This window comes from Pogoniulus pusillus, chromosome 6 (assembly GCF_015220805.1).
Source record: "Pogoniulus pusillus isolate bPogPus1 chromosome 6, bPogPus1.pri, whole genome shotgun sequence".
Classification (NCBI taxonomy): domain Eukaryota; kingdom Metazoa; phylum Chordata; class Aves; order Piciformes; family Lybiidae; genus Pogoniulus; species Pogoniulus pusillus.
In genome coordinates this window covers 10,293,522-10,316,450 of record NC_087269.1, presented here as the reverse complement: position 1 = coordinate 10,316,450, position 22,929 = coordinate 10,293,522, and the positions used below count along the sequence as shown (strand labels likewise).

The window sequence follows — 22,929 nt, the reverse complement described above, 5'->3', positions numbered from 1 at the left end:
TGGCAGGTGCCAAACCCTGTCCCCAGTTAAGTGGTTTGGATTTGAGAATTGAGGTGATTTTTTTGTTTGTTTGGATTTTTGGGGGGTTTGGGTTTTTAGGATTTTGGTTAGTTGGTTTGGGTTTGGTTGTGGGAGGTTTTTTGCATGTCTATATGTTTATGCCTAGCTACAGCAGCCTGGAGGATGTCAGGATCAATCTGCCCAAGACAACATCCAGTGAGCTAGAAACTTCCCTATTTATGGCTTGAGGAAGGCATTTCTCACAACAGGTTCAACACTCACTTCAGGTCAGATGTCTGTGTGGTTCCCATCACTGCCTGCCTTGAACTCCTCCCTCCCTGAGAGGTACAAAGTGATCTCTGGCTCCGTGTTCCCACCTTCCCTCAGACAATGTCATATTTTTTTTGCCGTCTTAATTCCAACCCTTTTTGCCTCATTTAACTCTGAGGTGGTAGAACAAGGGATCCTTTCCATCCTCCAGGAGGACAATTGAAAAGTCTCACTGATGTCACTGGATGGAGTGACTTGTCCTGGAAAACAGAGTCCTGTTTGGTCACAGGTATCTGATGGCTTTGGCATGGGTTCCCTCCTCTGTCTGCAGGACCTCACATGCATTCAGGAGGATATTTGGGTGTTCTCTGTAGTTCCTTTTGTAGTTAGTTTGCTGCATGGCTGTAGGCTGGAGTTTCTGGACTCTCTTGGAGTGCAGAAGCATTTTGGAAAGAACAATACACTGTGTCATATCCTCTGAAACAGACAGAGCATTGTCAGCATCGAAGGGCTGGAGGATCACAGGTGCCTTTTCGAGACATCAGGTCTTGTCATACTTCTTGTACATTAAGTTAAAGCAGAAGGCTTTAACTTAAACATAAGTGAAATGCAAAATGGGTATGTTTGTGTCTGGCTGCAGAGTATCTGGAGTGCTTCTCTTGCTGATTTATGCCACAGCAAGTGGAAAGGATGAAAGCAACAAGGCCCCAATCCTCTTCCTACTTCCATGCTGCCCCAGAGCACTTCCTGCTTAAAGCAGGCAGTGCTGAGCCCCACTCCCTTGTGCCCACATCTAATCACCCCATTGCACCAAAATCCAAAGTGTTTCAGATGGGGAGAGAGGGCTTTGGCTGCCTCTGGCCTCTTCTTGGTTTCCAGCTCTTTCAGAGCATAAATTGAGCCTTTGTCCTGCTCAGCATCATGAGGCCAGCTTCCTGCCGGTGGGGACAATGCCCTCTTGTTAAAGAATAAGGTAGGGAGTTGGCTGTGCCTCCCAACACCTTCCAGCAGCAGCCCCTGAGGCCTGATCTAAATAACGTGAAGGTGAGTGTTAAATGAAGGAAGGATGTCTACCTTCTCCTCCTTCCGGGGAGCCACTGTCCCCTAGTATCCACACCACCACCTTCTTGCAGGTTTCTGTCCCAATAGCAGGAGCAGCAGAAGCAGGCACAGCTACCTCTCACCTGATCATTTTTTACAGTCTGAGTATTACCTTAAAATAGAGCTGCCTATGTCCCACCAGGGTGGTTGGCCAGCACTCGGTGCACACGCCATTTGGTGTCTCTGGGCTTAAAGCTGCAGAGGACAAAGGACAAAGAAGGTCTAATGTGTGAACTGCTCAGGCTGAGTCCTCTGGAAATTATTCTTACTGGTGCCAATTAGAGTAAAATCTCACAGTGAAATGGCTTTTGCATCCAAAACTTACTGTAGTCTGCCCCGGCCAGGGAGGGTCTGTATCTCTGCTCACGGTCCCCATGAGGAGCTCTGCGCAGCTCTAGGCCACCTTGAGGAGAAGGTTTGGGCATGTGTTGGGAGAGGGGGGCAGATACTTACCTTACCTTTGGGACCAACCTTGGGTTATTGTGAGAATGTGCACATAGCTCTCCTGTGGTCTTCCCACCACAGTGAGGTGGCTGCTCCCCTCTTTGAACACATCAGTAGAAAAGGCATGGGCAGTCTGTTGCCTGACCTTGTGACAAGGTAGAGTCACCATATGGTGCCACCAGATGCTGAGTTGTGACTCTGCAGGCCTGCCTCTTCTTGCTGCTGCATTTCTGTGGCTACAACTTTCCTCTCCTTTTGTCTTCCTACCACAAGAAGTGGGTAGATGGAGTGAGTCCCTGGGAAGCCTTGTCCCTTCCACATCCCTGGCTGCAGTCCTTCCCTGTCTTGTTTGTGTCAGGAGGCATCACATCATGTGCATGCTTCTTAGTGAGACACCTCCATGGTCTGATGGTATTTCTGACTAGATGGCAGCACATGATCCATGGCAAGTGCTGATGCCATCCATGTTGGATAGGTATAGGAAAGAGGGTCCCAATCACCATGCATTCATATCTCATCACGGTGCCAGGTACAGCCCCAGCAGCACATTAGCAGTATCACAAATGTGTCTTATTCCTGGTGGAACTTCACTTGTTCTTCATGGCTTTTCCGTTCCTGGCGTTGTTAGGGTTTGAAAAAAGAGAGGCAGCAGCTTCAGCAGCCTGTTGTCTCTAGGCTCAAGTGGTGTGATAGGAGCACCAGGACTGATCTCCCTTGGTGGAACAGTTCCTAAAAGGAAAAGCCATTTTGTGTGTCTCTGAGTCCCATGGGTACAGGTGCCCAAAATCTTTCCAAATTGGTCCAAATAAATATTTTTTTTTCCCTTCCTGGTAGATAAGAGATGTATTATAAACAGCCAAAACCTGTCAGTGATTCAGACAGTGGAATATGTGTCAGATGTCCCAGTTCCCAAAGCAGCACTGCCAAGGTCTGAGTGATGGCACGTCCCAGTGATCAACTTTCCCAGCCAGGAAGCTGCCCCTCAAACCACACTGCACTACACCACCTCCTCCCATAGTGCTGCCTCTTGAGAGGTTCCTGAGAGGTCCTGGAGACACAGGGAATGAAGTGTGCATATCTGTACCACACTCCTGGAGGAGGAGGGTGGTGGAAATGAGAGTTGAGCAGTCATGGAAGGTCACTTCACTACCCCCTCCACTGTCACTGTGAGCAATACCAGACAAATGTTCTGGTGAAGCGATAAATTGTTTTATGGCTCAGCCCCACTGCCTTCCCACCCTTTGTCCCTGTGAGATGACTTCTGCCTACACAGATGCTCCCAAACCAGCCTGAATGCCTTCTTCATTGCATGCTGATGGGATGATGAGTTTGTTCTGATGAACAATTTATTCCCCTTGAATTAGTGGATTTTCCTGCATGTAGGCAGAGAGCAGTGTGATGCTGTGTGACTGAAGCCTCTGCTCACACTTCATGAATAATGAAAACTGCCAAAGCCCACAGCCCTATATCTATGTTTTATGAGGCCACCAGTACACATTCACACAGCAAACATCTGTGATGTTGTGAAATGTGACAGCCCTGTGCTCATCTTCAGCCAGAGGTAACATTCTCCATGTCCAAGATGGAGAGAGGAGTGGTGCAGGATGGGCTACTTCCTCCAGCACAATGACTTCTGGCTGGACTCTCTGCAAATTACTTAGCAAAGGAAAGCAAAGCAGAACCCTCTGGGTGCAGGAGTGATGGAGCAAGCAGCAATTTCTACCAATTACTTAGCAAAGGAAAGCAAAGCAGAACCCTCTGGGTGCAGGAGTGATGGAGCAAGCAGCAATTTCTACCATTAGCATTTTTCTCCTGCTCTGGAGGACTAGCTACTACTTGCTTTATCAGGACAGTAGAATCAGGCTATAAGGTAGCCCTAGAAATCCTTCACCATGAGTAGTCCCTGCAAGAATGGGCATTTCCCAGGAGGAACTTGGGAAGGGATAAGGGAAAGGCCTGGCTTTGATTTTTTTTTTTTTCTTTTTAATTAAACAAGAGTCTTAATAAACTTGGAAATCCCCCTTTTAAAAACATGATACATTAGTCTCTTCCAGGCCCCCAAGCCCTCAGGGAGGATATCATAGGAAGTAAGATTAGATGCACTTGAAGTTGAAGGACCAGAGAGATGGGGACCCGAGGCTTGTCTTTGCTTGTATAAGCTAAAGCATCTACTGAAGGCACTATTTTGAAAGTAAGCCCATAGAGGAACAGCCTCTTTCTCAGAGGAGACCACCCCTTCCCAGGAACGGGAGCTAAATAAAAGATGACTTTGTCCATATCTAGAAGGGTTTGTTGGGGGTGCAGCTTGCAAAGCTCACAGCAAGGCAGTTCCTGTTGCAAGAATTCCTGTGTATTTTGCCATATCTGTGGAGGGAATCAGCTATGTTACCCCCACAGGCTCTCTTCTGTCGGTAGAAAACTGTGGAGAAGACTCATACTACAAGCAGCAGCATTGTATTGGGAAGAGTTTCCAATACAAAGCTGGCTTAAGGGAAACAAAGCAGGCACTCGTTCAGCTGTGTGTTTGGTAATACTGGCATAAGCCATCAAACCTTCACCCAGGTCCTGCTGGTCTCAGGACAAAGGTGAGCAGATGTGTGGCACCCAATTTTTTCAGTTCTTTCAGCATTTGCTTGATCTTAAATGTAGCTGTATTTTATAGAGTGAGCATATGATCCTCTCTCACTTTGCCTCTGAAATTCAGGGGTGGAACACAGTCCTGCTGGCACAAACAGTTTGGTGCAGGAAATGAAAACAGTAACAGACTGACACTGATGGAGAAGATGTGTTTTATAAAGATGCTCAAGTGGGCTATGCCATCAGAAGGATACAAAGTCAAAGCCACATCCTGCCGATTTGGCTAATCCATAAAAGAGCTTTCAGTGTTTTCCCCTGAAGTAACAGCTTTAAATTTTAATAAGCTGTAGTGTACTTTCACCGGATGTCATAAGCTGATACAAAGTTTAAATGGGGTTAAGTAAGTAGGAGGAGCCTAGGAGAAATGAACATAAAAGATGTCAATTATTTCCTCACCTTTACAGCTTTAGTTCACTAGGTTTGTTTTGAAAAGATATATATATATATATTTAATTCAAATTAGTTTTTTCTTCTCTGAACGATTCAGGTGCCAGGATGAGGGAGACTGCACTTGTAACCACAGAATAACTTCATCAGAAAGGATATCCAATAGAAAGGAATTAAGCAAGTTGTTAATTCAGGTTATTTTGTCATTTAAAAGATCTTAGGATAGTTAGCAAATGACAGACTTCTGTGCCTCAACATGATCTGCACAAGCCTGTAAAAAAAGCGATTTGTAGGAAGAATCCTTGGAAGGTCATCCAGCCCACCCCTACTCCAGGGCAGGATCGACTTTATGTAAGTCTTTCCGGACAGACTTTTGTTCAGCCTATTCTTGGAGCCCTCAGCAGCAGAGAAACAGCCTGCCGGGGCGAGTGACCCCAGCGCTGGTGCTGTCTGCGGCCGAGAATCTTCCCTCCACCTACAGCAGATGTGACTTCCTTCGCTTTAAGCCCATTACCCCTTGTGTTACCACCAGTGAAAGAGGTGGTCTGGTTTATCTCCTTCCTCTTCACAGCTCCGGGCGGTCTGTTTTGCAGCCTGCCATCACCGCAGCCTCCCCCAGCCAACCGGTTCCAGCTGCTTCCTTCTTCCCCCACAGCTGCTTTCTAGATACCCTTCAGCAGACCCAAATGCCATCCAGAAATACCACCTAGGGTGATGTCCAGGTGATGACCCAAGCCTCGATCGACTTTTCTCACTGCAAGGGTGGGATAAAGAACTTTTCAAGCATCAGATATGCAATGCCGTGCTTGTGCCGGACCAGAGGTTTGTAGCCTGCATCGTGGTCTTTGTGCCTGTGCCATACCTGAGCACTCCTGAGAACAAGCAGGGGCTGTGCAGTGGATTTTTTTTCTGCTACTGGCAATGCTATAGAAAACAGAGATGTAAATGGTTTTTTACTGACTGTGTTTATTTTCTTTGTTTATATCTTTGCAACCCACAGAAATTACTCTAAAGCTGTCTCAACTAAAAGCCTGAATTGTTCTGGTTTGAGCTTAAAAAGTCGTTTCTGTACTCAGGAGCTGTACTCAATGGAGGGAGCGTAGTAGCACACACTGTGCAATGGATTATGTTTATGTGATTATACCTGCCAAGCAACAACCTGGTGCTTCAGAAATGAGTCAGTCAGAAAGACCAAGGCAGAGGGAATCAGATGCAGCAACAGTGAGATTTTCTTACAAAAAAGTAACCAGCATTTCTCCAAGAGATGCTTGCCCTAATAGTCAGTTTTATGGTATGTGTAAGAGTATTTTATGCCATTTGGTAGCTCCCAACAGTCTAAAGAAGCAATAATCACCAGGATTCACAGCACAAGAAGATGGTTTGGTACCTATGGGCAGGAGTAGCTGGGAAATGTGAGCAAAAACCCATCTGGGCTGACAGTAGTTGTGATAGATATATACCAGTGCAGAATAGATGCAGGTTCCTGGGAAATATACCCCGGAAAGGGGAAGGGACAGGACAAGAAGGAAAGAAATGCGTGCAGGTAACCAGCAGCAGGAAAAGGAAAGAACAAATGAGAGCTGGCAAGTTGATAAAAGAACAAAAGGCCTTTGTCTGGCATTAATGGCAGATAACTACACAAATCGTTTTCCCTTGTACACAACTAACTGCAGCTACTCCAGTGATAGGAGGATAGGACATGGTTGCAGTTGGGAGGATGGGTTCATAACTTGCATGTGACACATCAATATGGCTTGTGATGCTCTGGGCCATGTCAGGCAAACAGAGAAACCGAAACATGATTATGCAGATAGCTGGAATCTCTGTTTTAAAAATTGCCTGTCCATCTGTATGTGGGAGTAAGTCATCAGCTAGTGGAACAGAAAGAACAGTGGCTTCTAAAAGGAGATAGGACGTTTGATTTATTCCTCTTTCACTCCTGACAGCAGCTGTTGACAGCAGCTTGCAGCAGTCAGTGGAGTCACGTAGGCATGAGTCAGGTAAAAGCCAGATGTAGGTCTGAGATTCCCTTTCAGCCTGATTTTCAGAAACGTTGGGCACAAGTAACTCACTTTCTAGCCAATGCACCGTGCAGCTTAATTCTGTTTACAGAAGCAGAGCTGGGGGCATAAACCATATCTGAGAGGCACTGGGGCCACAATAAACTGAGATTTGGTTGGTTCTTCCTTATTATGTAAGTCATGGCACACATGATGCTTTAATTCTTTAGGAATGGTCACTTACCATTTTGGATTTGTACAGAATGTGGATTTAAAGTGAAAAATTAATGAACTGATTTTCACTGAAAAGGCCCAAGCAGTTGCCAACCTTTCAATTAGCTTTCTGTGGGAAGCAAAAAGATTCCAGTTTGACATCAAATCATGTCTATGGGGCCACAAAGTCAGGCAGGGAGTTGTCTCGATGCAAAGTCTGTGTCTGATAGTACTTTGCACCTTCTAGAGTAAGCTTTTAGCAATGGACTGTTCTGTCGAGACAGAAATTTGTAAGGAGGTTCATGGTCTGATCTGTTTCTGTTAGACCTTATCTCAACAATGACCAAGACATGACACCAATGAGGGTCTCAGCTTGGCATTCTAGTGCCACTGCTCAGCTGTCCTTAACCCTGGGTATAAATTTACTTCCCTTCCATCTCAGCATTTACTGGCACAAACTTATCTCACCGCTTGTGCTGTTAGTGTTTTGACATCAGCCACTCCAAATTTAGAAACTGATGTTATGGAAAATTTAATAACATTAAAGAAATGCCAGCCCAGCTTCTCTGCTGTCTTGTGCTATGCTTTGTTCATCTGAGGAATTTCTGCATTTCACAACTGGCCAGAGGATAAGGGCTCAGGATTGTGCCCCAGCAGGGATATCATGCAGCTCAAGACCCAGACTAGGACTACATGGCATGTAGCTTATTCTGTATACTACCTCCCTGACCCGCCTCCTGTGTGACCCTTGTTCTGCCTTCCCCCCAGCCTCCTTTCCAGCAGCCAGTTTCATGACCCTTTGGTCTTGCTGAGGTTTGGAGTTAATTCTTTGGGGTGACAAGAACACTTGTAGCACCCAGCATGAGTTGTCCCTTGCCTCAGCTCAGGCAGCTTGAGCTGTAGAAACTTGGCTGATTCTGTCTCTTGCCTCCCAAGTAATGGCATTGTATTCAACTAAGCCCCTGCTTAAAGCTCCTTTTGAGTTTTATTCTCTTCAAAAGGCAGCGTTTTTCTCTTGAGCATTACCCCTTGGATGTTACCCCACAGGTGCTGTGCCTTGGGAGTTATTATGTGAGACGTGGGTCCATCTGTGCCCCTCCAGGAGCTGGGGCTACCCCTTCACAGCTGCAGCAAGAGTTTGCCTTTGCAACACTGAGAACAGGCAGAAACAAAGAACCCGGAGGAGGTGGGGAGGGCAGAAGGGAAGAATGAGCTAGGTTAGGGGAAATACAGCCTGGAAGAAAAGGAAAGGAACAGCTGATTTAAAAGCCCCGATAAAAGCCTGCGACAAAGGACGAAAGAGCCTGGGAGATTATCAAGGGGAAGTGGGAGGAGGAGCAGAAAGATGCAGCAGAACCTAAGTGGGAATGATGTAAAGTGCTGCAGGGAGGAGGGGAGTTTCCTACCTCAAGCGGAGAGTGGTTTAAGTTACTCAACTAACCTCCATTTACAGGAAGGAATGGAGCCCCTTTCTCCCTTCTGACTGGGAGCACCTCACAAACGAAGGAACTGCTTCATCAGGGGAAAGTATCCATGGCCATTCTACAGCCCTGACAGCATCAGCCCCGATTGCTCATCTGTTTCCAAGTACGTCCGAGTCATTTCGGTGGTGGGCAGAAAGTCAGGGACACTCTGCATCCAGCACCCTGCAACGGAAGAAGCATTACTCCTGCTGCTGTTAGCCTTGTTATTTTCGTCTAATAAAAAGGTGGTCATGAGTCACTCAATTTAGAAACAAAAGAGAGCTGTAATCTACTGAAAGGCAGTTGTTTGGATGCTCAGCATTAGGTGTCTAAGAGGAAGGTCAGTTGCAGGTCAGGTCTGGGGGTGTACACTCTGCCACCAGTACAGGCCAAGCTTAGGGTATTCCCCAGAGAGCTGATTTTCTGGGCTGGTATGTTTTGCCCCTCTTTCAGACTAGCACTTCAACCAGGAGGAGTGGTGGAGGGGAAAGCTCTCTTTCCCACCCCTCCACATTTCACTTGGGTTTCCTGAGAGGAAATTATGCTCTCGTGTGACTGTGCTGACCCCCTCCTTCCTCCCGGGAGCAAGGAGTGGACCAGCATCTGCCGACAGCCCCCCTTCCCCTCCCTGTGCCGCGCTGGGACCAGTTCATCAGCCAGGCTGTTGCCGCGGTCAGACTCGGGGGGAGCCAGGCTGCTTCTCTGGGAGAAGGAAGCAGCTCCTCAGGCTGAGGGCTGTGAAGCAGAAAAGGCAAGGTCGTGCCCAGGTGCTGCTGAGGTTTCCTGTGGAAGTGGGTAGGAATAAGGCACTGTGCCCCCGTCTGTGCCAGAGTCCCCATCTAGTGATAAAAAGAGGGGAGGAATCACCCTGCCCAGAGGGTGACATGAAATTTGTCAGTATTGCTGTGGCAATGATGTCCCTCATGGTGAGGACCCTATTCTGGCACGGATCACGCTGGCACATGGGGATGCCATACAGCTCCAGCAGTGCTCTTCCAGAGTAGGTGCAGAAGGAGAGGAGCTGGGCTGCCATGACAGCAGTGGCCAGGTGAAGACAACACCCACACTAAGACGCTCTGAACATCTGCCCCTACCACAAGCTATTTCTATTTTTGTTCTGTCTCAAGACTGACTCAGAGGAGGGGAGCGAGAGGGGTAGGGTTAGAAGCCAGCCAGGGCTTGCAGGGGGTTTGAAAGAGGAAGAGGAGGTGGAGATGGTTCAAAACTAGTAGTTGCTGTTCTTTGAATCAGCATGAATCTTTCCCTCACACGGTCTCTTTCACGCTTCTCTGTTTCAGCTGCAGGCAATGTGAGGCAGGGCTGGCACTTCCTGCCCACTGTTGAGGTGAACATACTTTCAGGGCACCATCAGAATAAATGACACCTTGCTCTTAGAGACCTCCACTGTGTAATCTGCCCGGGCTGTAACAAGCTGGTCTGGACCTCATCCTTTTGCCTGACTTCTTCCAGGAATTTCCAGATTTCTCTATGGTCTCTTTGCAAAACTTATCTGTAAGGAAAGGGCAAGCGTCAGTTTTCCTAATTCCTGTGCACAGCCTGAGGTCTGTAGTGCAAGTCTCATAGGTCCTTGGGGCACAGTCTTGCAGCCTCAGTCTGCTGCAAGGAAAGGGACTTAAGACCCTCAGCCATGCTAGCAATATTTTCTGTTGCAGGTGGCCTTCCCCATCCCTGACTGCCCTCTCCAGAGCATTCATTGATTCTGCAAAATGGCAGATCTTGCTTCGTCCCAAGCTGCTATTCCGTGTTGCCTCCTTTGCTTCCAGGCTGAAATCCTTGCGCCTGAAATCCTGGGAGCTGTTCCCCAGGCAGTCCACAGCGGTGTCTTGATGCGAACTGCAGCTCAGGGAGGAGACCCTGCTCTGCCTGAAGGTGTCTGAGAGCCAAAAGCTCCCGTTCCCTGATCAGCAGCTGTCCTTGCAGGCAGGTGCAGGCGTGGGGTTGTGCCGGGGCTGAAGACATGCACGGTAAGGGGCAAATGAGTAGAACTGAAATCCCCTTTGCATCCTGGTGTGAGAAACCTGCCCCAGCGCTGCCCTTCCTTCCTCCCCTTCCTCCTCCTCCGGTATGCTTCCCGGTTCTGCGAGCTGACTGGGGAGGGGGCGCGGTGATGCTGGGCTGAGCCTCAGGCCGATGACTGGAGAATTTTTGCGGCGTTTTTCAGCTTCCTCTGCCTCCGAGCCTGACTAACGCGGCCTGCGCGACCCGGCCCCCTCCCGCTACCGAGGAGGGAGGGGATCCCCGGCGGGGGGCGGCGCGGCGAGCGGCGCGGGGCGGGGGATGCCCATGTTTGGCGGGCGGGCGCGGCGCTCCCCTATATGGGCAGTGTCGTCATGCCCGGCCTCTCATTCATAAAGCGCCCGGCGGCGGCGGCCGGGATTCCCTGCCCGGGCTCGGCGCTGCAGCTGTGCCTCCAGTTCTCCCGTCCCGCCGCCGGCCGAGCCCCTGCGGCTTCCGCGCTCGCACCAGGACGCTTCGGCGGGCACCCTCCTGCCGCTCTGCCCTCTCCTGTCCCGGCTGCCTCCGGGAGCGGCCTACGGCCGGCATGAAAGTCACGTCCCTCGACTGCCGCCAGCTGAGGAAGCTCCTGAGGAAGGAGCCCTCCCGCTGCCTGGTGCTGGACTGCCGGCCCTACCTGTCGTACTCGGCTTCCTGCCTCCGCGGCTCGCTCAACGTCAACCTCAACTCGGTGGTGATGCGGCGGGCCCGCGGCGGGGCCGTGCCGCTCCACTTCGTGGTGCCCGACGCGGCGGCCCGAGCCCGGCTGATGCTGGGCAGCGAGGGGACGGCGGGGAGCGCCCGCCTGGCAGCCGTGGTGGTGCTGGACCAGGGTACAGGGCACTGGCAGAAGTTGAAGAAGGACAGCACGGCCCAGATCGTCCTCAATGCCCTGCTCTCCAGCCTGCCGGAGGCCGGGACCAGGGTCTGCTTCCTGAAAGGTGAGACAAGTGGCAGGGAAAGGGGGGCAAGGGCTGGTGGGAGCAGGGCAGACCTTCCTTCAAAGACCCCCTGTGTGGCTGCAGCCCCGTTGGCTTTCCGAGCCCTCTGCTCCGGCACCACCGGCCCGCAGTTAACCTGATTATTGGTGCAGGGCAGAGAGGTAACGCCGGGATTTCGTTTCTTTTCCACCCACTAGAGCTAAATCCCGGATAGACTCTGTGGGCTGAGCCCAAATGCCTTTCCGCTCACCCCCGCCGCGCGTTTAAGAGGCTGATGGAAAACAAAGAATATTAGGGAGGAAGAGCAACAGTTTCAGATTATCAAAGGGAGAATGGGACGAGAGAGATCGGGGCTGCGTAGAGGTTAAAATCAGCCCCGCGGCTCAGAGGAGAGGCGAGACCACTGCTCATCGCCCTCCGCCCGGTGACACGAGGCGACATGTGCTGGGGGCTCGAAACCCGGTGCCTGGGATCGGTGCTGTGTCTCTCCGTCGGGTACACCGATGCTGGCAGGGTAAACACACAGCCGAAACTCCTCGGCTTGTAACTGGACAGAAACATCTCCTCCCTTCACGTGCCTTATAGCCCTTTGGTTGCAGTTCTTTGTTTTCCTTCTGTGTAATCCGGGGATAATAAAACGATAAAAAAAAGGGGGTCAGCCCGCCCTCTCTCTCTATCTTCCCATCCCTGCTTCCACTCCATTTCACCTGGCAGTGCCTTTGTCTTTTTGCCTTCTCTGTTTTCCGAGCCCCCCTCTTCGTGCCTCCCCCTAAAGCAGCGCTCAGCTGGCTGCCGGGGCCGCGGGGCACGCCGAAGCAGGAGTTCCGAAACACTCCCCTTGCCATATCCTGAGGTCATGGGAAGGCCATAAACGGAGGAGAAAGCCAGGCGCTATTTCCTGAATAAACTCTGCCCCTTTGTCCTCACCGGTCAGAGTTAATTGACTTTTATTAAGATTTTATCACACTGATTTTTGTCCTAATGCGCTTCCACTTTGTCACCTAGAATGAACAGTGCCCGGAGGGCATCCCTGCTAGGCAGAGATACCTCCAACTTGGACATTGCTCAGTGTTAAGAGGAGTGGAAGCTTGCTACCACCTTGGGTCTGTCTTGGTACCTTCAGCCTGCCCTGAGGTCTGACAGTTGCCCCAAAAGCGCCAGTTCTGCTGCTGTAGGGCAGGGAAACTTGCACTGTGCTGGGCCAGGCAAATCCTCAGGGACCCCATTAAAGAAGGGATGAAGAAACATTTTCAGGGATATGCTATGAAGCTGTGACAAAGCAAGGGCTGTATTAAGCTCTGCTGACTCTCAGTCGGCTCTTTTAGCCACAAGAACGTCCTTCCCTCCTCATGTACCAACCTCACACTTTGAAGTGGTGCCTGTGGGCAGTTTGTCTGGGTGGGGTTCTGATGTAGGCTCTGCCTTATACTTTCTGTGTATTGTGAAGCGCCTTATCTGAAAGCCTGTTGGTTTGAGACAAAAAAAAAAATCTCCCTTAGTGGATGAGAAAGTTTCCTCCTTTTCCTGCTGCTGTTTCCCTTTGCTGAAAGTGATGTGAGTCGCAGGATCAGACCCGTGAAGTCTGCAGCTCTGTTTCAGATCCCCTGTGATCTGAGGAGCCAGTGACTCAGTGGTCAGCGCTGCTGATTCACTGGGGCCACGGACCCCAGGAAGCTGTTGAGATCTGGAGGAAGATCTCTGAGACAGTGGGGATATAAATAACACTGGACACTTTCAGAAGAAAGGGGCACTTGGGGGTCTGTAACGTCAACTTAGCAATAATGAGCTGTAAAAGCACCTGGGGGGAGGGGCGGGGGAAAGAAAAGGAAAAACCCAAACAAACACTGCCACCATCACTAAAAAAAAAAAAAAACCCACACAAGAAAACAAAACCAAAACCCAACAAACCCCAAAACAACAAACCAACCCCCCCAAAACCCAGCACTTTGAGGTTCACTTTATTCCCGTTCTCCCTGGCTGCAAGGGAACTGGGAGGGGGAGTTAGTCTTGACTCAGAAGTTGCAGTGATAAGATATGAAGAGTTCATGGGATGACCTCACCAGGTTGCCAAGCATCCTGGAGATCCGGCCCCAGGAAGGCCAGCTAGCATAGAGCAATTGCTTGTCAAGCTGCATGGCAGGCACCGTTTCTTCCCTTGCTTTCTGGCTTCCAGGAGTTGTGTTATGTTGTGTTACATTCTGTCTGTGTAGGTGCAGCTTCATTCTGGGTGAGCTCAGCCCCAGCACGGTGAGAGTGGTTGTGTGGCAGGGAGAGGTTGCAGAAAGATAAACCAGCCAGTCCTCCCTTGGCACTGACAAGGCTTCTATTATTTATTGATTAAAACTGAAGCACAGCCCAGCTCTGTGATGAGCAATCGAGTGTGTGCAGAAATGACCTCAGGGAAGCTAGGTTGAGTGGGGAGGGGGAAGAGAGGAGATTGCTGCAGGATGGGATGAGAAGATGACTCACTGTAAGAATGGCCTGCAAATATCCTGATCCCCAAGGCTTGTAATTAACCGTTCACCAGCTGCATGCATTAGCTGCCCCAGAGACATGAGACGTGCATGTCTGTTTAAACTCACATGCTGGCTTGGCTTGAGCAGGTTTCTGTGTTCATTCGAGAGTAAAAACAACAATGCTGGGCAGGGTCTAAATGAGCATAATGTCTATTTATAACATCTGGACATATTTTTCCTATGTGATGGCAGTGGTTGGGGGGCAGGGGCGAGGTAAGGTCAACTATGCAAAACAAGAGGATTTTAAAGTCCATCCCGCAAAGGGCAGCTGGAGATCAAAAGAGCGGAGGAGTCTGGAGAGCTGTTTGTGTTTGTTGGCTTTTCATGCTGCCAGTTGTTAGGGACATCACTTTATCAACCCACTTGTTGTGGAGATCATTTTATCAAACCCTGCTCGTAGTCTCCACAGTCACTTGCCTGCTTGACCTCTTGCCTCGCACTGTGAGCTCTGGGGTGAGTTGGCTGAATGTGACTGAGACCCAGGGAGTAGGAGGAAAGGTGCAGGTGTTGAGTGCCAGTTGACTACAAAATCACGCTCCTGCTCTCCATCATGGGAAACGGATTTTCATCGTGTTCAGGGGGCTTTGGATCATGCAGTCCACTTGCAACATGAGGACTCCATGGCTGGACTGTGTGGGCGACAGTAGCACGTCATGAATTTGAGCAGATATCTGCTCAAACATTGCAAACAAATGAGCCACCGGCCTTACAGGGCTGAAATGTCAGAGGTAGCTGCACCAGGCAGCGAGGGTGGCGGGGGCCCTGTGGCTGCTCAGATCTTCAGCACTTCCTTTGTTTTGAAAGCCTTCCTTGCAGCCGGGCACCCACACTGACAACGCTTATCAGGGTGAAAATGCTGCAGGTGAATGAATGGCATGGGAGGGTTTGCTTCCCAGCCTTGTTTACTCGAGGACCAGGCTCTGAAGGATTATCGAATCTAACTGTTCGAGCGCTTTCGCCATTCATTCCGGCTCCGAAGAAGCACAGGTGGTAGCCACGTGGCGCACCGCTGACCTTTCCAGGCTGCTAACATTACCTGCCTTCATTCACATCGATTGTGGAAATCGTGTGCTTCCGTGCAGCGTGTTCCCAGCCTGGAAACAGGCAACGACTTAGCTGACGACAAATTTTGAGTAACGATGTAATAATAGGATTAATTCCTTTTCATTAGCAGTGCGCTGAACGAAACAAATGTGGTACTTAACCATGCAGAACAGCTCATGTGGGGCTATTCAGTTGTCAAGTGCTGTCACAGGATTTCATTAAGTTTTATAGTTGCTATTTAATAGATTGGTCTCCGTGGGGCTGTCTTCCTTACCTCGCTGTTTTGTGCGTTGTGGTGATTAATGACACAGTTGCCAGCGTCCTCCTCTTGTGCTTGTGTCCGTTCAACAATGCAAATAAAATATTTCTTACGTTGTCACGACATATATAATAATGACAGACTTAGAGAGGATGACTCCTGATTGCCTGTATTTCAAACGCGGAGAACAGGGCTCATATATAAAACCCGGGGGAGGGAGTTTAGTCCCTGCTGTACTGGAGTTAATGGTTGCTAGACTCAACGGAATTACAGTCATTAACAATTTTAATCTGGATCCACCAGCTTTTGGCAAGTTAATAATTGTCAGCGGTATCAGAGGTTTTTCCTCGGGTGCCCGAAGCCTTTTAAACAAAGCCATTTCACCGGGGGAGCACTACCCTGCGTTAACCCCCTGGGGGCATTGCTGTGTGGCACTATCCCGCTGCATTGTAAGCACCAGAGCTCCATTTCTCTTCCACTTTAATTAAACCAGTTTTTGGAAGCGCAAACATTCTGTATTCCCTCCTCCCCCCCTCCAGGAGGATATGAAACCTTTAACTCGCAATATCCTGAGTGCTGTGTGGATGGAAAACTCATTTCCCCAGAGAAGACTGAGGCAGAGAGAAACGTTGCCAGCCACTGTGAGAAGCAGAGTGCCAACCACAAACCCGTTTATGACCAGGTATGTATCATGGCTGCAGGGGGTGACCTTCTCCTTGGATTTCTCCCTCCTGCCTCTGGGCTCTTTTGGAGCCTGGCAGGGTGTTGGTGGCCTCCATGCTTGTGCAGGCTGCCAAGGAGTTGTTACAGTCCAGTCTGTCAGCCTCCGTGTCAAACAAGACATTCTGTCTGTGCTGCTGGTCAGTGTCACCTCAACCTGGCTTCAAAACCAGGCACCGGCAGGAGGGAAAGCACCCTGTCTAGCCTCAGAATTGTGTTTGCAACTCGCCTCTCTCAGACAGCCAGGCAGTGTGAGATATGAGCAGCTCATGCCTCCTCAGGAGACTGAAAATGAGCAGAGGAGAAGCCGCCAAGGGTGCAGTTTCTCCAGCAGACGAAGGAGCACACTTTGCCTGTGCCTCCGCTGAGACCCCAGGAGGAGATCTGAGGCTGGCTGCTGCTTCTGAGCAGTGGCACTTACTCTGGAGAGCTGCCCTCGGGCAGGGGCAGTGAGGTTTCTGCGGGGGAAGCTGGCACAGCCCTGTGCCCACCCAGCCTGGCGAGTACATGTGCTGCGGAACGTCACCTTGCGGCCAGGCTGCTTCCGCCGGGGCTGCGTTTCCTGGCACGGGGGGAACTCCCAGGCGATGCCCCTCGGCTCCCCAGGGACCCACCCCCGACTGGCTTCCGGAAGCCCCTGGTTCACGGGGACTTGCCAGATAGACAGTTCAGTGCGGCGGAAAGCTGATTTCTGACGGCTGGGGGCTGGCAGCGGCTCTTGTGCATCATGGAAAGTTACCTGTGGTCTCTGGAACCCTTGTGTCAGGTGGTGGCTCTCTTTTCTTTTGCGGTCTTGTCACCCAGCCTCTGCTTGCACTGAAAAGGAGGAACCAAGATGACGTCTCAGGGTGGGTGACGCAGGGGTGCTGTGCCTCAGGAAGGTGTGGGGAGGAACAAGGAGCCTTGCTCCAACTTTTCTCTTTTCCTTCACCTTTGGATGTGGCTCCCTGCCTCACATGCATTTTGGTAAAGCCTTAGAGAGGATGTGCCTAACCTGTGAAGGTGCTTCAGGTGCATCCTGAGAGACAGTGTTTTAAACCCAGAAACACCATGCACATGAGTGGCCTGGATCTGGCTTTGTATCTTGCAGATCTGGACAAGAAAATGAAAACCTTTTTCTTGTGTGGGATCAGCAGCACTGGGATCCAAAAATCGGCCAGGGAGAGCACCCACACAGGTTGCAGGTTCCTTTGCCTGTTGGATATCAGGACTCAAATATCCCCGAGAAGGAATTACATTTCTCTGCTCCTTTTGTTTTTTTCCCCAGGGTGGTCCAGTTGAAATCCTGCCTTTTCTCTACCTTGGTAGTGCCTATCATGCTTCCAAGTGCGAGTTTCTTGCCAACCTGCACATCACAGCCCTCCTCAATGTCTCCAGAAAAAGCTCAGAGTCCTTCAAAGACCAATACTGCTACAAGTGGATCCCAGTGGAGGACAGTCACACAGCAGACATCAGCTCACACTTCCAGGAAGCCATTGACTTCATTGGTAGGTCCAAATGAAGAGATTTCTAGATCTTTGTGTTTTGTTGCTGTTGTTGTTTTTAATACATATTGTTGGGAAGGGCATGGTATTTTCCTCTGTGTTCCCACTTGGCACAGCAACAGTTTAGGCTCCCTCCCTTCCCCAACATCTCTCCTGGCAGAGGGTTTTCTGTGCAGAAGAAAACATGACCTTCAGAGCAATTTCTCTGTCCTCCTCTCCAGGCTGGGAGGCTGACTCCTCTTGAGTGCCATCAGACAGACAAGGCAAATGAGCTGGTTAGCTTTATTTTTCTGTTCAAAGCAAGTGTAGGTTCAGCATGGCAAGGAGCAAAAAAATATGACTGAACAACACCAAAGTCTATTGATTTTTAATTTTTTTTTTTTTGTAAAGGCAAAACCCCCACATTGGTTCCTTGGATTTGCATGCCAGACCCTGTAAGATGCAGGAAAAGCAGACACAGCTCACTGTCTTGCTGTGGTGAGATATCCCAAAGCCAGGGAGTTAGGAACTCAGAACCTCCGCTTATAGCAGAACTGTCTCTATTTCTCCTTTTGATCATGCTGGTATCTCACTCTTTACTCAAACACTCCAATGCAGGGTAACCTTTAGAAAATTTGGGAGCATCCCCTCCAAAATCTTCCTGGGCTGGGCAGGTGAGCAGCACACTGGCCATGACAGTTCCTGCATGGGAGAAGCTTCTCCCTGAGAGGCACAGGGCTGGTTAAAGGAGGTAGAGCAGCCTCAGCCTGGGTGGAGAAGGTGTTGAAATGGGCGCTGTAGCTCTCCTGGAGTGTTCAAGAGAGAAACAGAATACAGCTGCAGTTACAGGCTTGCTGGGCTCATTGCTTAGCTGAGGCTGAGTCCCTTGACTGTGCAGGCAGAATTGTGAAAACTTGCTGTGAGGATACCCTCTAAGCTCTTTCCCTTCCTGGTAAGAGGCTTCTCACACCTTTCAGGGTACCAATAATTCATAGCTCTCCTCCATCTCATCCCAAACCCTTTCTGATAGTTGTTGAATCACTTGGAAATTTCCCAGATTTTGAGGATGACTTCAGTTTTCTTTCTCTTTTATATATATATATATATGTATTTTTTAATCGGGGTGTGTGGTGTAGATGCTGGGCATGACTCAAATCCATGTCTTACTTATTTTGTGCAATAGTTATATTTAACTGGTGGTGGTGACACCAGTCTCCTGTCAGACAATCGAAGACAGGCAAATGATAACTTGCTCAGCTCTGTGTTGTTTCATTGAGCACTGTGCAAAAGGCAGTTATCCATAAATTGGGGCTTGAACATGTTGCTCAAGGCAATAGAGCACAGAACTTCTATTTTTGAACTCTATTTTTTGTGTGGAAAAGGCTTATTTTAAGCATGTTCTCTTTAATCTAATAACAATCATTGTGTTGTGTGAGTAACCACAGTGGCTCCTGTTGTGCAAAATGGGTGCTTTGCATAAGCCTTTTATATCCTGACTTAAGTCCAAGCATCCTTTAACCAAGCTGTAATTAGCAACTGCCTCCCGGTCCTCGTGTGCTTTGTGGTGAGGCCCCAGGGATCGAGCTCAGCATCTCCACCCAAGGGTACCCACCAAGGGTTCAACTCCCGATGCTGCTGTTTGCTGCTAACTGGCCAAGCAGGGCGTTGCATTTGGACTTTAAACAAAAGTCTTGTTTTTCTATCAAAGCTGGTAGAAAGAAGGCAGCCCTGCAGCTTTTGAAAGACCTGGGAGGTGGGAGATCTGGCACGGCTGAACTTGGGTCAGCACTTTGAGCCACAGCGGAGAAATGCAGATATAGCAGAGGAGAAATAAGGTACAGCAAACACAAGCTGGTACCTGGTCTCTCTTGCAATGCTCTGCAAAGTCAGTTGATCCGAAGGAGAAATAGGTACATAGAGAGGAGGCAGGAAAATACTTCCCTAAGAAAGAAAATACTTTGACCAGCAAGAACCAAATCAGGATGCATAGATTCTGAAACCATCACCAGCTCAGCTCCATCTCAGGCTGGGCTTCGTCCTCCTTCCCTTTTAATATCAACATTAGCCTTGGTGCCCAACAGAAGAACAAGCCTCTCCTTGCTGGTGGCTGTGTGCCATGCTTCACCTACAGTGCTGTGTTTCAGTGTCCCCTTCACCCCCAATAAATGATCTCTGCAATGACTCTTTTGCCCTAGATTATGTCAGGCGAACAGGAGGCAAGATCCTGGTGCACTGCGAAGCAGGGATCTCGCGCTCTCCCACCATCTGCATGGCCTATCTCATGAAGACAAAGAAGTTCTGCCTGGAGGAAGCCTTCGATTACATCAAGCAGCGCCGGAGCCTGATCTCACCAAACTTTGGTTTCATGGGCCAGTTGCTACAGTACGAGTCAGAGATCTTGTCTTCCACTCCCAGCCCTGCTGTTGCCTCATGCAAAAGAGAAGCCGCATCTTTCTTTGCAGAAGAACTGACATTAGGCAAAAACTTTGAAGGCTCCTGTTTTGCCTTTCCTACCTCAGTGTTAAGTTCTGTGCCCATCCACTCTCCTGTCCATCAGCTGAAACTCAGCCCCATGACAGCATCTTCATCCTGCTGAGGAGACCAGAACTGATGGGACCAGAGCTGATGTGGTCCTCTGATCCAAAATGTGACCCCAACAAGAACATTTCATGAATGTGCAATAGAGAAACTTCATCAACTTAGCCTGAGATGGAGAAGTTGTCGTGGGTCATACCTCCCATATGCTGTGACTGTAAGACACAAGTTCTCTAAGTGTGGCAGGTTTTATGATCTTTTATTGTCCTTTTTTTTTTTAAGAAAATAGAAAGGAAAAGAAAATAAAAAGTGCTTTCTTTTTTTAGAGGTTTTTAACCACAGAGTGTGCACCCACTACTGTATTTCCAGATTCCTGAGGAGCAATGAGAAATCTATTCAGTATGTTCTCAGCTCCCATCTCCTTCCCTCCTCGTTTTTTAAAAGACCCTTATTTAAATTTGCAAGCAATAAACAGCAGCAGCAGGGAAGAAAGCAAAATGAAAAGCACCACCTTTGCAGCTGCAGAGATGGTGGGAGTAGTAAATATTTGTTCTGCTTTTGCTTGGGCTTTCCTCCTCCTCTCCTGTGTCATGTTTCAGGGAGCAAAAGGCTAGGGTGCCAGGAGAGAGCTCCTTTCCCAGGACACTGTTGCATAACCAGGTGAAAATCCCCTTTTCTGCTTCATCCTCTGAAGTGTCTGGTACTGGCCACAGTGTAACTGGACACCAAACCGTTGGGGGATCCATTCAGGTGTGGCATTTCCTGTACTTCTGCGTTTGCCTTTGTACTGGATGTACTTTTAACTAAAGCAGGGGACTTAAACGAAGCTGTCAGGCTACCCTGCTGAGTTGTTATCCTGCCATCTGTTATTTAAGAACAGCCCTAAAATACTTGAATGTCTCCACAATCCTCCCATAATATAACACTGTAACTGCTGGATTTACACCAAAAAAACCTGACGAGCTCGGCTCCAAGCCAGCTCTTCCTCCATCCCTCCCCAAGTGTTCTTGATGTGTATCATGTGTGGTTAAGTGGTCTTTTTCAATGTTATCTGGCTTGCTCTGTGTGTGTGGCCACCTCTAGCCTGCCTTTGTCTGCAAAAAAACCCAGTTTCTGTCTTGCTCACGTTGGTTTCTGTGTCTGCAGGGAGTTCAGAATAAGGAACTATCTTTATCTGTTGACCATTTTATTATTGTTTCTTTTTTTTTTTAATTATATGTAGTATGTATGGGAAATGGCAATAATTTCCAGGAGATCTCGTGAATGTGAAAGAAAACCTGCCATGGTTTTTATGGAGTGTATAAAATAATAAAGAAAAAAAAAACATGCCAGGAAAGGAGGCTTTTTGTTATACTTGGTACGAGCTGCAGAAGTGCTTCGGCAGAGTTTGGTGGCAGAAAAGGTCACCTGAGGAAAATGCAGTGGCCAAAAAGTGTGGTGTAAGGGGGTAGAGGAGGAGGGTAAGCATCGCTAGGCTCTGTGCTGAAAGCCTTCAAGGTGCTTCTGTATGGAGGGGAGAAGGTGAGGGGGAGGATGGTTTTAAACAGAATGACATGAGTCATGATGGCGTCACTTCCCAGCAGCCAGGCAGGCAGTTCTGTTTTGATTCACCCATGTCTTATATAAGATTTGCCATCTTGCTGAAGATGAAAATGTGAACTAGGCATGGGCTTCCCTTCCCTCCTGAGCGCACACCCATGGCATGCTGCATACCCTGCTCCTTGCTGTGAAGTTTGCAGGTGGCTCCTGGCACCCTCCAGTGCTCCACAGCCACCTGCAAGTGTTAGGGATCAGGGTACCTGGGGAATGCTCTTTTTTTTTTCCCTTTTGTAATGAAAAATAGTTTGAAGTGCCAGCATCTCTGAGCCATTTCATACCCCTCAGCAGCTGGAATTTTGGGCTTTTGGGCTCATCGTTGCAGCACATTTATAATCTGCATTTTTCAAGTCAGCAAGTTGAAAAATTTTTGATAGATGCCTGGGTTACAAAGCACCTATGCCCCACCTGTGAGGCTCATCCACTTGTACCTTCTTACCCACAGGGAAGCAAATCTGTCATTGGCGATGGGCCTTGGATTTTGTCCCTGCATCAGGGCAACATGGCAGCAGTCCTGTCTGGGCTCTGGGAAGTCTGAACATGGGGAGCTGCCGTGGTGAAGATGAGGCAGTGCTCTTTGGTAAGCCATAGCCACTACCAGAAAAAAGCCTCTCAGCCCCCACAAGCTCTCCCAAGCAGAAAGACTAAAGGGCTTAGGGCGGGGGACTGAACCCTGACCACAGAGATCTGTAGCCTCCATTGGGCAGCCATCAGCAGTCCCACTGCAACAAGAGAAGCCCTCTCCTGCAGGAATGACCAGTTTTCTTCCTGAAGGATGAGGAACATGAAGCCCACTGCAGAGCTGCTGCTGTTTACCGTGGGAACCAGCACACCATGAGGCAGCAGGCTGAAGGGGTTAACAAAGAGCCTGCTGCTCTTGGTAGGACTGACCATAGCAGGTGGAAAAGAGGCTGAGGAGCCACAGGTATTTATCTGGTTTTGGAGAGAGGCTCTGATTATGGTACAGTGTGCTGGTAGACAGCATTGGCAGGGGGCATGCTAGACCGGGATTCAGCAAGGGAGCCTGAAGTGGAATCGTTGTCATGCCAGGGCATAGGCGGTTTACATTCCAGCCCAGGACGCCATCCTCTCTGCTTGGCTGCTCCAGTATCCAGGGCAGAGCAGAGTGTAAATGCTGCCTCCCAGAGGGATATGCTCCCCTGCTAGCATTTGTATCTGCTTTGCTATTTTAGCGGCAGTGTAAAATCTCTGTCCCCAGATTCCCTGGCCAGTTTGGCAGATCACATATTTCTCAGGGCATATCACAGCTAGCTGACTGCAGGGCTCTGAGGGGAAAGTACTCCTCCCTCCCCGGCCATGCAGC

General features: G+C 49.4%; 1 protein-coding gene and 1 long non-coding RNA gene across 4 annotated transcripts in view; both read left to right on the top strand.

Annotated features, from left to right (window-relative positions):
* LOC135175941 (uncharacterized) overlaps positions 1-10,754 on the top strand; it is a 43,788-nt gene extending 33,034 nt beyond the window's left edge. Inside the window, exons 3-4 of one of the 3 annotated variants that reach the window (XR_010302510.1) lie at positions 8,506-8,639; positions 10,189-10,754. This is a non-coding gene — a long non-coding RNA (uncharacterized LOC135175941). Of the gene's footprint in view, positions 1-8,505; positions 9,471-10,188 lie in introns of those variants that run through there. The other 2 variants (XR_010302511.1, XR_010302509.1) reach the window with 2 other exon arrangements.
* Positions 10,755-10,876: 122 nt separating this feature from the next.
* On the top strand, positions 10,877-21,345 carry DUSP5 (dual specificity phosphatase 5). The gene is made up of 4 exons (XM_064144415.1): positions 10,877-11,472; positions 15,831-15,973; positions 17,279-17,498; positions 19,670-21,345. Exons 1-4 carry the CDS (start codon positions 11,079-11,081, stop codon positions 20,068-20,070), a joined length of 1,158 nt encoding a protein of 385 aa, XP_064000485.1. The 5' UTR covers positions 10,877-11,078; the 3' UTR covers positions 20,071-21,345.
* Positions 21,346-22,929: the final 1,584 nt, after the last annotated feature.